General features: G+C 44.4%; 1 protein-coding gene across 7 annotated transcripts in view; it reads right to left on the reverse strand.

Annotated features, from left to right (window-relative positions):
* Positions 1 to 422: 422 nt before the first annotated feature.
* The window catches only part of LOC102310265 (girdin), a 64,387-nt gene continuing 50,384 nt past the window's right edge, over positions 423 to 14,425 (reverse strand). The window contains exons 22-39 of one of the 7 annotated variants that reach the window (XR_006054343.1): positions 14,174 to 14,350; positions 13,926 to 14,087; positions 12,424 to 12,701; positions 12,116 to 12,259; positions 11,808 to 11,994; positions 11,539 to 11,684; positions 11,311 to 11,403; positions 10,781 to 10,980; positions 10,458 to 10,505; positions 8,782 to 8,859; positions 6,574 to 6,810; positions 6,399 to 6,452; positions 5,515 to 5,601; positions 4,797 to 4,886; positions 4,163 to 4,443; positions 3,524 to 3,977; positions 1,626 to 1,731; positions 423 to 1,306 (exon numbers count right to left, since the gene is read on the reverse strand). Coding sequence is in view for 6 of the 7 variants with exons in the window: in XM_005930576.2 (XP_005930638.1) it covers positions 3,087 to 3,977; positions 4,163 to 4,443; positions 4,797 to 4,886; positions 5,515 to 5,601; positions 6,399 to 6,452; positions 6,574 to 6,810; positions 8,782 to 8,859; positions 10,458 to 10,505; positions 10,781 to 10,980; positions 11,311 to 11,403; positions 11,539 to 11,684; positions 11,808 to 11,994; positions 12,116 to 12,259; positions 12,424 to 12,701; positions 13,926 to 14,087; positions 14,174 to 14,350 (3,153 nt within the window). In the remaining variant the exon portion in view is untranslated. Of the gene's footprint in view, positions 1,307 to 1,625; positions 1,732 to 2,607; positions 3,978 to 4,162; positions 4,444 to 4,796; positions 4,887 to 5,514; positions 5,602 to 6,398; positions 6,453 to 6,573; positions 6,811 to 8,781; positions 8,860 to 10,457; positions 10,506 to 10,780; positions 10,981 to 11,310; positions 11,404 to 11,538; positions 11,685 to 11,807; positions 11,995 to 12,115; positions 12,260 to 12,423; positions 12,702 to 13,925; positions 14,088 to 14,173; positions 14,351 to 14,425 lie in introns of those variants that run through there. The other 6 variants (XM_005930576.2, XM_005930577.2, XM_005930578.2 and 3 more) reach the window with 6 other exon arrangements.

The raw sequence follows: 14,425 nt of genomic DNA on the forward strand, positions 1-14,425 counted from the left end.
ACATCATGATGGTAAAATTTATTGCAGCACTTCAGTACTAGACTGCATTAACTTTTAACTATGCGTATCTACTAAAGTTACAAATTAACATTACACTACACCAGCTATTGCACTGGCTATTTTATACATATTTGGGGTATTTAAATCTGACTGTGTAAAGTTACTCACACACCAATTCTGCTTAAATGTAATAACTCAGAAATCAAGAGTAATTCAGCAGTAAGATAAACAACCAAGTACTGCAAGAACTACATTTGAGTTGCTGTGTTTCACCTTTGAAAAAGGAAAGGACCATAAACAGTAGCTCAAATAGAACTCCAACACGATTCGCACTGCAGCGCTGTTGTATTAGACTACACTCTCATAACAGAGTACCCCGACTATATATACACATGCACACACAAACCACGAGCGCACACAGGTAGTCTTGATGAATTTTAATTACATCAAATGAATTCATGTAAAAGTGGAAAAGGAGGAAAACACTGGGTCTCATCACTGCCAACATGTTCAACACAACAGAAGTCTGCACATGCTCCGTTTGCACTGGGCAGGTCGCAGGTCACCTATACTTCAGACAGATTTATTAAACGCTTCCTTACGGAGTGTCTTTTTAGAATGTAAAGACTGTGCTTTTACAGTTATTCTCTGGATTAGAGCAGCAATGGAAGTGATAAATGAGATGCTTCAGTGCCATTTGGTGAAATGAAAATGAAGGGTGAAGATGAACTACATGTAGGGTTTTTCTCAGGGTGTGTCTCTGCCTTATAGGTGACCTGAAACACTCCCATGATAAGTCCCTACTTCTCTCTCACACTACCTTCACTCAATCAAGCTGTCATGGCTTCCTGTCGGAGTCCATTTGGCATCCTGGCATGTTTCCGTTGAACACTGTTCTCTTTGATTGGATAAAGGAAGCGGGATGATTGACTGATTGCTCCATGCAGATTGTGATTCTTCGGACATGCTTCATGTTGTCTTTGTTTGTGCGTTCTGCCCAGTTACAAAATGTTTTATGACCATGGCACTGGGCAGAAGAAGGTCTGTCTCACTGGTTCAAGGTTGCCCTGTTGGCTGTTGTGTGAACACTGGCACTTTAATTTTAGTCCACAGAGACTAGTGCATGTCTAACTGTCCGTCACACTGAAGGACACGTGGCAGTGCAATCTGCCATCGGAGTCTTAGTGGAAAGAAAACAAATAAAAACTGTCACTGTAACATTTTCTAATAATTTTAAGTTGTTTCCTTGATTCAAGGAAGAAAGAAGAAAACAGAGAAGGAAGCCACTTTTCTCTACTGAAGTGTCCTGGGTTAAAAAAAAAAAAAGGGGGGGGGGGGGGGGGGGGGAAAGCAGCATACACTGAGAGCTACACGGTAAAATGGCCCATATGCCATGCAGACGGGTCTCATCAGGCTCCTTGAACAGGCGTTTGGCACCACAGTGACAGTGAGGGGATGGACAGGACAGTGAGGGAGAGGGGTAACAGCTTAGAGAAGCAGGGGAAAGCAAGCGCACAGCAGGATGGACGACATCTGTTACACCATGTTTTAGGTTCCCATGGAGACAAGACTGACCCCACCCTCCCCACCCCCCCACCCCCTTTTCCTCCCGCTCGCTCACTCACCACGCGCTCACAGCATGGTAGCAGACAGACGAGGGTGGGGGGGACAGGGTTTAGCAGCTTTGCTGCGGCTCCCCGCTCCTGCTTTTAGACTTTCTGCCCTCCACATCTGTAGGACAAAGGCAACGCTTATGTTACATCTGCAGAGTGATGACACACCATTTTCATTTACTTCATACCTGCGGATACTTTGAATCAAGATAAATACAATATAGCAACTTCAAAACAGCAACTAAAGAGTACAAAAGCAGAAATAAATAAGGACGTAGATACAGGCAGTTCAACTAGTATTGGCACAACATGTAGTGCTCGTCTTTGATTATAACTTAATGATAGCAGTCTATACAAGATAGGTCAGTCTCAAATATCACCTCAAGTTATCCAACTTGTGGCGTGTCAGGAGAAAATACCAAAAGGAATGATGTTCGCTTCATTCACAAAACAACCTCAAATGAATCAACTTACAGTATCAACTCCACGTTCTAAAAAAAATAATTAAAATACCCCCAAACAATCATAAACTGCGTGAAACCAAATCACTATTGCCATGCTGTATTCTGTGTCCTCTCCGTCAACTTTCACGTTTCAAACTAAAAATGCCGCCCTGATTGTTTTGGGAATGAAGCTTCATCATTTTGTCACCAGCCCAGGAGGTCAGCTTAGATCCACCAGATCATATTAATCCATTTGCAGAGGGGAGCAAACACTCCAGTGAACGTGTACACAGCAAAGAAAAACAGAAAAGATATCAAATGTAAAAAACAAACAGCACACACCATCATAAGAAACAAACTGATGAAAACCATTTTGATCACAGCAATCCAAATGAAAGTTTCAGGTCAAACAGACAAAACAAAGCCATGCAATTTAGGAGGTGAAAAGTGGGACTTGCCAAGAATCACCATAATAAACAGAAAATGCAAAGTGAACCTATTATCTGACTTTACTATGTAGAAATTGCCCCAGAATGCTTTGCTCATTATGCTCATTATTAAAAAAAAAAAAAAAGCTTTTCCTGCTGTTTTTATGATTCCTGGTGTGACTTGAACCGACTTGCTCGGTGTGTTCTGGCCTCACATGAAAGCTTTAGATAATTCTCTATTTCTTCTCATTCCCAAGATAAAATGTATCACCTCACTGCAGCAGATAATAGTATATTGTTAGCCAGGTAAAACTTATATGATGAGGTAAAAATAATGTGTGAAAGGGTATTGGACGGAAGAACAGTCAAAGTCCCGCATTGTAGAAAAGAAAATGGGGGTTAAAAAAATATTAAAAATGAAAGTAAAGTCACCAATCAGCACCATAGCAAACAGGGAAAAATGACCCACATACACCACACAGAGACAGACAGTACTCTGACAAATACATGCAGAGGAAATGGCTTTGCTCTTTATCCATCCTTTTGTTCCTCCCTCTTCAAGTCAAGTATTAAAATCAGCAAACCAGAAACCTCCCCGTCATTTAGATACAGCCGTACTCGTACCACAGAGACTCCCTCTCCTCTGGGCTCAGTGACTGATCCGGATTATTTACACAACTCTGATCCACACCCTCGCTGGATCTCACCTGGCCGTTTGATTGGCTGTGGGGGGTCTGGTTTTGGGTGCGAATGTGATGTGGCACAGGAGGAGGGTGGGTCTTATTTGTAACAGGAGGCCCGCTGATGTTGCTGACTAAGGTGGGGTTAAGAGAAAGGAAGGGGAGGTTTTTGTCTGCTGACTCACTAAAGATGGAGTCCATGAATACAGATTCTACAGTGAAGGAAGGGCCGAGGAAAGACTCAAGGGTGGAGAGGTCGGGGTCCTCCGAGCTATTGCAAGGTAAGCTGACTGACTTGGGCATGGGGGTGATGGTGGTGAGGGGTCCCTTAAGGTTGGTGCTGTTGGGGTGGTACTCACTGGGTGTGGGCTGCGAGCGTAGCCCAGCCCTGGTGGAAGCAGCAGCGGCAGGAGCGTCAACCGAAACGGGCTGCCGGTTGTCCTTGGACAGCAGGTCGTGGATGCTGGTACGCCGTGTGGTACCTTCAGCAGTGGAGATGACACTGCTGGCCCGGGGCAGGGTGGAGGAGGCTGAATCGAGCCGTTCGGAGACAGAGGTCGCTTTGCCCTGTGAAGACAGGCTGGCGCGGATCGGGGCGGAGCCTTTCACCCGTGTGCTCTCGGCCTTCCGCAGGGAAGGGCGTCCTGGTTGTCCGGAAGACCTCGGAGGCCGGTCAGCGCTGACTGCTGCTGCCTTCCCGCTGGACGAGCGCAGTATGCCCCGGCCCTTTGTGACAGTGCGTTCTTTCTGGCCGTGCTCAGAGGTGGAGGAGAGGCGAGGAGAGTCTACAGTGAGGTTCTCCTGACTGCCAGACTACAAAAGACAGCAAACAGCATTAAGGACAGAACAAATAACAATGGAAACAATTCACGTCCAACTCCAAACGTTATCTGAACTGACTAATAAAGAAGAACATGTTCGATTTTAGTCCACTTCATATGTAGGCTGTAATCCAATAAATCTAAGAACAGCACTTATAGCAGAATTTCAGGCCTCACCTCTGCAGGATCAATACCCTCATCCAGGAACTGCTGCAGGGAAAGCACCTCGTTCCCTGGGGATCCCGTCTTCCTGATCTGGGATTGGACCGCGCTGCCCACGGCGGCGGATGGGTCAAGAGATCTGCGCAGCTGCAGGGGGCTCTGGTGGGAGGAGCGTGAGGAGGTGGGCTGCTGGACGGGGCTGCTGCCGCTGCTGGACCACACCTCCTGGTCCAGACTCAGGCTGAACTCACCGCTGCTCTCGCTGTGAGGCCTGCTCAGACTGCCGTTCAATGTGCCTGCAGGACGAGGGGAGGCATGGATTACAAGATTTCTGATTGCATTAGTAGTGATCAGACTACCCCACACTTTCAGAACACACCATGCAATTTAAAAAGCATTATATTGAAAAAACAATCTCATAATTTAACTCAGATCTAATTTTATTACCATCATGACTTATTGCTTTCTACCCAATGAAGAAAAGAGAACGGCTTAAAGTTGAACCAAACCAACTTGATCACATTTTTGCGCGAGAAAAAAAAATTAATTTTTTGAGAAATGATGAGAGAAACGAGATGAAAGGGAGCAAAAGAAGAAGACAAGAGTAACAAGTGGATAGGAGCAGAGGAAGAGGAAAGGAGGAGCATACCTTTGCCCTCCAGAGGAGAAGTGAGGTGGGAGTTATTGTTACTATTACTACTGGTGGTCCTGTTGCTATGAAGACTGGAGGGTCTGGCGGCTGGGTAAGGGACGAGAGGTAAGACACATGCACACATACATTCACAGTTAGGATTTATATCTGTACACGCTTACATGTATCCACACCAACATGCACCAACGCGAGGAGTAACACGTATACGGACGCCAACACCCTGACAGAACGTCTCCTGCTGGGGGAGCAGATGGCACATGCCAGGCAGAGGGACAGGAAAGGTGGCTCAATGCCAGGCTGCAGCCCCAATATGTCCATTCAATAAACAAAGGAACTACTGACAGAGAGGGCAGGGACACCCAAATATAAGGAACGATTTCCCACCAATAAAGGGGAAGTGACTGATGATACAAGTGTGAGTCTGTTAGTAATTAAAGAGGAAATGACAGGCCATGTTAGGAACTGAGAAGGAAGACAAAGAGTAAAAGGAAAGGTGTGAAGACAACATGAACTTGCTCTTTCCAGTGCTGACAGGGACAGCCCCAACTGAAAACCAGTGACCGTGAAATCATCTCAAACCGGTTTTCACGACATGCTTGACACCAAATTAGAATTTCAAATCAACCCCAGTGTTACAGATCAGTATCAGAGTCAGAAACCAGCGGATTGCTTGTGGCCCCACAGTGATCCTCAGTCCCGAGTAACTGTCACTTACTACAGATGCTACAGGACACTCTGCACACAGCGCTCAGACCAACAGCACAACGATTCAAATGGCAGGGAGACATATACCTCTGTGGCCCTGATAACAAACAAAAAAAATACAATGCAACACACCTAAAGGGTAACATGACAACTCAATACTGCTCAAAAATAATAAAGTTTAATGAAACGCAGATGGAAACAAATTTTTTTTACAGAGTCTGGGGGAGGGGGAAAAAATCAATACACGTCTCAAACTACCATTAGTGTCTACAACATCCGATGACCTAATGGCTCATACATTCTGAGCAACATCCGGTGTGTGAGTGAGACTGGGCGTCCTTCAACCATTACAGTGATGAGGTGGGAAATGAGTCTCACTATAGTCTCTCTCCCTCTCTCATTCTGGGAACAATATCCTGTGGAACCAGTTTATTGACCATCAAAAGTGCAGATGTTTGCAGCACTTAAGCACAACAAGAGAAATCTGTCTGTAGACCTAACTTAAGGAATGTGTGCCAGTAGTTTTGTGGCTGTTTTGCAACTGGGTCATCTACATTAAAGCGACACAGACCTGATCAAGTGTTGCCTGGATCCAGATTAACTGCCCTGGATAACACCATAGCGCCTGTATTAAAGTCAATCCTGCTTTCAGCAAAGGCTGATCTGTCTCCCTCTCCCCGTCTCTTTTGCTCCCATCTAACTCTAAATCAAGCTTAATCAAAGTGCAGGAAGGCAGCCCAAAGATTATCAGTGGGACTCCTGAGGACATGACCTGTTTTTCCCCCCCTCATTTCTTGTTTAAGGGGCCGTTAGATTCCAGCCTGGTGCTGAGAGACTGCAGGCGCTTTTCTTTGACACAGTTTCGTGCTGATGTCGTGTGAAGCTTTACTCTACCTTGACTCTTGGGATCATCCAATGAGCCGGCGACATCCTCGCAGGAGGCATTGTCTGTTGAGATAAAGGGTGCAGTCATGCTACGGCTTCTTTTCACTCTGTTCTGAACAAATTTTATCAACTAAATGCAATGAGGAAATTAACACAATGTATTTCCACAAACAGGCATCCTGACCTTTGACCTGAAGCCTGTGCTTGGCTCTACTGTGACTTGAACTAGGCAGGGTGAGGGTGGCACAATCAATGGCATTGGTGGAAAAGGCGAGTTCCTTCATGCGCTGCCCGCTGCGCCTGCTGCTGCCCGTCATGTTGGCATCTCCGGCTTCAGCCCCGTCTAGATTCTCACTGCTGCCCGCCCACTGAGCCTCAGGACCGCCTGCCATTGCCATGGTCTGAAGCAGGTCATTCATAGCTAGGATGGATGGGTTGGCATGAAGAAAAAAAACTGAGATTAGACATTTTAATACATATAATCTTACCTCAAGTAATGGCTCAGGATTTATAGCCATTTTATCTTAAAGAAGTCTCAATTTAATCCATCTAGACTTTAAAGGCAAACTAAAATCAGAGAAACTGGTCGCTAAAATATGCTTACGATGGAAGAACAACCTTGCAAAGATTTTTTACAACTTTTTTTCGTACACAGGACACTCATCTAGGTCCCTCTTGGAGACAAAGGCTAAGTTACCATTGGGAATGTGGCTAGAGACATTACAGGAAACAGACGTGGCCTCAAAGAATCCTTCAATAATCTAAAAGGATTCTGTAAAAGCAAAGGTGGCGGTTATCCCGCTGCTGCCCCAGCAGAGCCAATCAACTGACAAAATGGAAAATACATTATCCAATCATGTTTAAGTTTCATATAAGAAAAGCACATCTCATTTTCATTATCTTAGCAAAGATGCGCTGTAATACTGTATCATGAATTGGCTGTGCTGAAACGAGAAGAGCACAGATCATGTGAGAAGTTGTGTCAGCACTGAGCCATTAGCAAAGCTGTAACGTTGTGAAACTGTGCACAGACGGAACTATAACTTCTCTCGGCTTTCATTTAGATGATAGCAATAAACATCTGTACAGAGGCTTTTCAAAATGGCTACCCAGTGCTGAGACTTGCTTCTCGAAGGACTCTGACAGGGCAGATCTAGACTATAATTATCACTGGATATAAGTCAATATTCAATAATAAATTCATGCTATAGAATAACAGGTCCAAGCCTTTTAAAACTCAATGTACTTGCAGGCATACAGCATTATAATAATAATATTTTAAAAGCCAACAACATATCAACCAAAGTGCACGGTCGGTCACAGCCAGACACTTTTTGACATCCCTGACCGTCTCTATGCACTTTGATTACTGAGCCGACAGCGAAGAAGAAGCATGGAAACATGCAAAGCTGCTCTGAGCGACGGCGGTGGTGCTGTGCACACACACACACACACACACACACACACAAAAATAAATAAATCAGAGCGAGGCAAGCCCATGTCAGCAGAATAAGATCTGAAATGCAGCACGCTGACAGAAGAGAGACAGACAGACTGAGGGAGAGAGACAGAATAAAGGCTCCATTTCAAGTCCTCCATGGTGAGTGCGAGCGATGATCAAGCACTTAGTGGTTTTCTTTGTCATGCTGTAATCAAAGACGGGAGCACACATTTCTCAGGCGCATGAAAGGCAAACCCACAGTCTTTCCCGCTGTCTCACCTGAACACACACACACACACACACACACACACACACACACACACACACACACACACACACACACACACACACACTAAAACCACAAAGCACACAAGAAAGCTGCCCATTGCACATTACTGTAAGTGACCAAATGACATGGTTTTGGTCCAGAGGTGAAAATCAAACAAAGGACAACAGAAAAAAATTAATCACCACTGTTCCTATAGTTTAGCCCTAACAAACACTAAAGTTAGTGTTAAGGTTGTGTTAATCATTCATCTGCAAATAGTGAGAGTAAAGTGAGTAAAGACTTGGAAGATACTCTACAGGAGAAAGTGGCGGCGGCAGACATGGCGGCAGAAGTGATGGGATGGGTGGGGATTACTAGGAAAAAATTTTAAGGATAAGTCACTGATGTCACCAGGTATAGCAGAGCGGCAGGGGGATGGGATAAATTCTATAAAGAATTTAAAAATTGATCCTCTGGTAGGTCCTTTGCGGACATCTCTAAAACATGGATGATAAAACTCTGGAGTTTTAAACACTGAATTCTGCAGATGTGACTGAAAACTGAAGTCCCTCACCGCCGCCACCCTGACATCAGTGACTGCTCCTCCTTTGTTTCTCCTAGCGCGACAAGAGGAGGGAGAGGAGGCAGATGAAGGCTAGCGTGGCAGCTAACAGAGATCTTACACATGGAGCGCCGGTAGATGGCCTTGGCCTTGTCTTTGTCCTTGGATCTGTTCCTCATGAAAGGCAACCTTTTTATAGCTGTCCGATCACAGCCAGAGACAGACAGGTAGGGAGGGAAGAGAGCGACAGAGTAAGACCAGGAGGGAGGTGAAGGAAAAGCAAAATAAAAGAAAGAAAAGAAGGGCAGAACAGAGGGATGTGGTTAATGTTGTCACAAACAGAACCAGGGGAGAGAGAGCTGAGCTCCTGGACACCTTAACTGGACAACAGACAACACTGCAACAGACACAACAACAACTATAATATATGACTTTAAAAACATGTGGATTATAATATTAGAGAGCCTATTAGATGGTTAGTCAAGTGTAAGGTATTTCAATCTATACAAATTCTCTCCATATTATTAAAAATATACACACACACATTATTGGATGCCCTTTGGATGGACTGAAATGCCTTCCACTGACTTTCTATATGTTCTGTATTTAAGGGCAGGCTTTTGTATAAAACTACATTGTGTAAACAATAGAAAAACAGACACACATTATGCAAAACACACACCGTCTCCTGCACACAATCAGCATCATCCGCACATTCTCATGTTAATGGTTTTGACCACTGTATATTACATTCTCAACTTATTTCCAGGCATTACATTCTGTACACAACACAACACATTCCACACCTAGATGAGACGACAAGATGAAAATTATTAAAGGGTGCAATCAGGAGAACAAGAAGGGGCAGGTTAACAGCAAAAAAATAGCACTACAGTGTTTCCAGCAAAGACTTTCCCAAGAACCTCAAAGAATGAGAGGTTTATAGCTGCTGTTCCAGCACACTGGACTGTGTCATTTCTGTACTGTACGCAAGTGTTTTAGCAAATGTTACTACATGGTTGTTAAAGGCTACGTTCTCTTTGTCTTACCTCTTATCTTGTGTGTTGTGAAAAACAGACTCATTACACTAACTGACAACTTTGTGCTACATAGCAGAAATGTGGCTTAGTTGTTTCTTGGAGATTACAGTTAATGTCAGTACAACTGAAAACAACCAACCAAGCCAGGTCGCGATAACCAGGCAACACATTGCACCTTTTAATATCTACGATGCTATGATACAGGACGTTTCTTATTTACGAGTGAGCTGAACAGATCGACAGGTTACCTGAGAGCAAAGCATCTTGGGATTAGATTTTTTTTTTTCCAATATTTAAACCATGAGGTGCACTTGATTCAGCTCGACCTTGAGCGAGTATGCTGGCAACATAGATGTAGTCCAAATTATTCTGCAAATTCCAAGATATTAAATCTTACAGCTTAGCAAATGACAATGACTCCAGTGACACGAAGCGAAAGTGTTACAGCGACTTTTCTTCAGAAATTGTGGACATCCCCTTGAAAATGTTGCCAGTAACTACATAAAATAGTACTATTCTTCAGTGATTGAGTTTAATAGCATTGGTAACAGCTGACTGAGTGCACCTCAATTTGTTTCAAACACAAGAAATGCTTCTGCATCTTTAACCAGGTCTGAGGTCAAGAGTCAGCCTGCACAGCTCAGCCGTAATGTCTATGACAGCTGAGTGATATGGACAATGGACTCACAAAAACATGCCCTGAAAGACGTGACAGTCGGGTCACAAACCCCTCCCACCCTCCCCATCCGCAGCATACCATTGGAGGAACCCTGCACTTGGGCATGAGACTGCTGCCCTCTCCTCCCTTTGCAGAGAGATATAAAGAAGCAAAGGAGCAGTTAGGAGGGAAGACCCATTCAGTCACTCAGGCATACAAAGCCACACTCACAAAGTAGACCATTATGTGTCAGTGAAGAAAGTTCAGCATCAAATTAAAGCTGTTAGCAAATGTTTCACTAATTCTGTGTGTACTACAAAACAGTATTTTAAGAGTTTCCCTTCTCTTTGTAACAAAAAAAAATATTGTGAACACATTAAAAGAAGTTCCTTCAGTGATGGTTGAAACTATAACAGACTCACTGCTGCTCATGTGTGAGAGCGTGTCATCTAGCGAGTTGGTGCCCGAGCCTATGGATGAGCTGTCCTGGCTGTCCTGGGGAAACATCAGAAAACTGTCTCCAAACTCTGATCGAGATGGAGTCAGTGTGAGAGACCGGATCCTGTCCCGGCTCTTCGGCTTGATCAGCTTCTTCATCTTTAGAGTAATCCAGTTGCCGCGCCTGTAAAGCAGAGATGAGACAGACACTCAATAACAGACGAACAAAAGGAAATAGAATTTTTAAAAAATCAATACATAATCATATAAAGGATATATAAGGCTAGATGCATTTTAAATTTTATTTTAGGCCAAAAGCCCAAATGACTATCAGGGTTAAGAAAAAAAAATGTTCACTATACAGCTGTATGATGCTCTGCAGGTAATAAATATTTGATGCACTCCCTTCCTGATGCTGCACTGCTTTTCCATCTCAAAATACAAGACAGCATGTATGCAGAACTTTACCAATTTGACTCAATTTTATGTCATTTAAAGGAAACAAATTATGCACCTGCGTGGAGGTGAAGGGTCATAGAACTTGTACTGGTCCATGATCTTCTCCTCCAACTTCTCCTTCTGCCTCCTCAGCTCGTTCAGCTTATCTCTGAAGGTTGGACAATGAGAAGATAAAAGCACAGTAAAAGCAGACAAGAATGCATACACTCTAAACATAAAGGCAGCATATTTGCATTTACAAACACAGATACATGGTTCTGGCATATTTCTTTGTGAGTTTTACATGTATTGTCTTTGCTCTACGTGGAACAGGTCCTTGCTCTCCATGGTCTGCTCCAGCAGTGTGCGATTTTGTAACATCAAAGTCTGGATTTGATCTAACAGGTGACGGTTCTCTTCCTCCAAGTTTCCCTTCAGCTGGCTCAACAACTAACACAAACATAGACAGATACATTCATATTTGGCTTTAGAAGCAGTGTTTTGAAATATGATACATTAAAAAGGTAGACACCATGAGAAAAACCTGAAGGGAAGAGAAGAGAGACTCATTACCTCACACTGGTTGGTTAGCTTGGTGGAGGTGATGTCCAGCTGCTGGTACTGCTCCTTCAGTTTAGAAAACTCAGCCTCCAGCTTGGTTTGGTCCAGCTTTGCACTGTTCAACTGGCTCTTTAGGTTTTTATGGTCCAGCTGGAGATTTTCATTGTCCTTCAAGAGCTGACGATAGGTGCTATTCAACCTGAGGAGAGAGAAAATCGACTCCTTGGTATACGGCCTCATTGATTTAATTCAGTCCCTTTGATAAATTAGTGCTAATGTGAGCATAATGTTTAAGGTTATGGAAAAAAGGTTGAGCTGACCTATCATTTTCCTCTTTGAGCAGTTTGTACTGGTCAGCTGTAGCTTGGTGGGTCTGATTCTCCAGGGCCATCTTTTCCTGCTGCTCCTTCAGATTCTTCTCCAGCTCCTCCAGCTCCCCCTTTCTCTGCAAGAGCTGTTTGTACCTACATACGCAAACAAACACACACCTTAACACTTATGTCATTAGGTCCAGGACCATATTTCCTTGCAAAAGGCGGCCAAACTACAAACTAAAGTCACAAATGAGACTTAAGCTGTAATTAGACTTGAGCATGTGCCCATCCCAAGCTCCTAAACCACATCTCACTTGTCCTCCAAGTCCCTGTGCTGCTGTTCCAGGCTCTTGTGGGAGGTCTTCAGCCCACCGTGCTTCCCGATCAGCGCTTCATATTCGGCTGCCTGCCTCTCGTGGAGCGCTGCCAGCTTCTCGTGATCGCGCAGCAGCAGTTCATAGGTAGCTCTCAGCTCCTCTTTCTCCCTCAGCGCTCCTTCACGCTCTCCTTCCACACTGCTCTGCTGGGTCTGCAGCTGGGCGTTCTGGGCCATCAGGGATGCGCTCTGTGAGCTCAGAGTTGAGTTTTCCACCTAAAAAGAGGACAAAGGCAGAGGGAGAAAAGGACATATTACGCAAAGAGGTGATAAGAGTGATGTGTGGATAAGAACAGCATTAAGCCCCTTAAATCAAACATCAAAGAACTTGGAAGCAGTAGCTGATGGGGCTTTGGTCTGTAGGGGGCACTCTTCCCTCAACCTGGTCTCCTGCTTCAAAATACTACAAAACATCAGCATGAAAGCTGTTTCTTTACATGTTTTCCTTTATGATCACAGCAGCACCCAGTTCTCAAATCCCTCTACAGACATGACTACTGTGTTTATTCACACTATGAACCCACACACACACACACACACTCCTGTTGTTGCTACAATTTCTACCTTTTTTTTTTAAAAAAACCTCTTAACTACCTCTAGCCCACCCCACATACAAATGTCCTCAAACAGTGCCCAATTCAAAGCAACACATGCAAACAGAGAAATAGCTACTGTGTAAATCCCTCCACCCTTAAGAAGGGTTTGAATTACTGCCAAACAGGGAGGACAAGTGTAAATCCAGAGCAGAGAGCTAAGCAGCCGGGCAAGGCAACAGTGTAAACAGGGCAGTACACAGTGGAGGCTATAAAGGCACGATGCAGTGCCATCCAAGTCAGAACGGCTAACAAAGCTCTGTCGCCTACTATATGCATGGTTGCCAGCTTTCTGCAAAGTCAATTGCTACAGAACCCAAACTCTCTGTTCTCAAGAACTGAGTAGAGAGCTTCATGGAAAGGATTTTAATGGCATAGCAGCTGCATTCAAGCCTTACTTCACCAGACAGAAAAAATGGTTGGATGCAGTGGTGCAAAGCACTCCACCATTGGACTATAGAGCAGTGCAGGCGTGTTCTCAGGAGTGATGAATCATGATTCTCAGTCTGGCAATCCGATGGATGAGTTTGGCAGTTGCCAGAAGAACGGTACTTGCCTGACTGCACCGAGACAAGTATAAAGTTTGGGTGATGCGGGATTATGGTGTAGGGCTGTTCTTTGGGAGCTGGGCCCAGCCCTTTAGTTTCAGTGAAAGAAACTCTGAACGTTTCAGCATACAAAGACTTTTTGGACAATTTCATACTCCTAACTTTGAGGTAACAGTTTGGGGACGGCCCCATCCTGTTCCAACATGTATCCTTCTCTGACTTCACAAATGCGCTTCTGGAAGAAGTGTGAAAAATTCCCATAAACACTCACCAAGCTGTGAGAGGTGTGACGGGATTACCTGTAGTTTGGCATTCTGCGTCTGTAGCGTTGTATTGTTCTCCTGTAAAGAGGCCGTCTGCCTCTGCACAGCCACTATCTGAGCCTGCAGGTTGGAGTTTTGGGTTTCCAGTTGTTTGAGTTGGCTCCTCAGGGCCACCTTCTCAGCCTGCAGAGTAGCATTCTGGGAAGACGACACATGATATTAGACAGGAAAATATAGAACCAAAATTCACAACATAATTCATTCCTGACAGTATCTAAACTTACATTCCTCTCCACTTCAATGAGTCTGTCTTTGACTTTTAGCAGTTCTCTGGTTGCTTCATGGCTTTCTTTCTCCCATTTACTGACAGCCTGAGGGTCTTCCCCCACTTTAGGGGGCGAGCTCTGCACCATCCTCTCCTCCTCCTCTCTCTGCCGGAGCGCCTCGTAGTTTTTCTTCACCTGGGGATGAAAATAGTAAGTCAACAAAATTAAACATTTCAATTCCTGCGACCGCCTGTTCATGGCTCATGTTTT

This window comes from Haplochromis burtoni, unplaced genomic scaffold, assembly GCF_018398535.1.
Source record: "Haplochromis burtoni strain Fernald_Lab_line unplaced genomic scaffold, NCSU_Asbu1 Contig_46, whole genome shotgun sequence".
NCBI lineage: Eukaryota > Metazoa > Chordata > Actinopteri > Cichliformes > Cichlidae > Haplochromis > Haplochromis burtoni.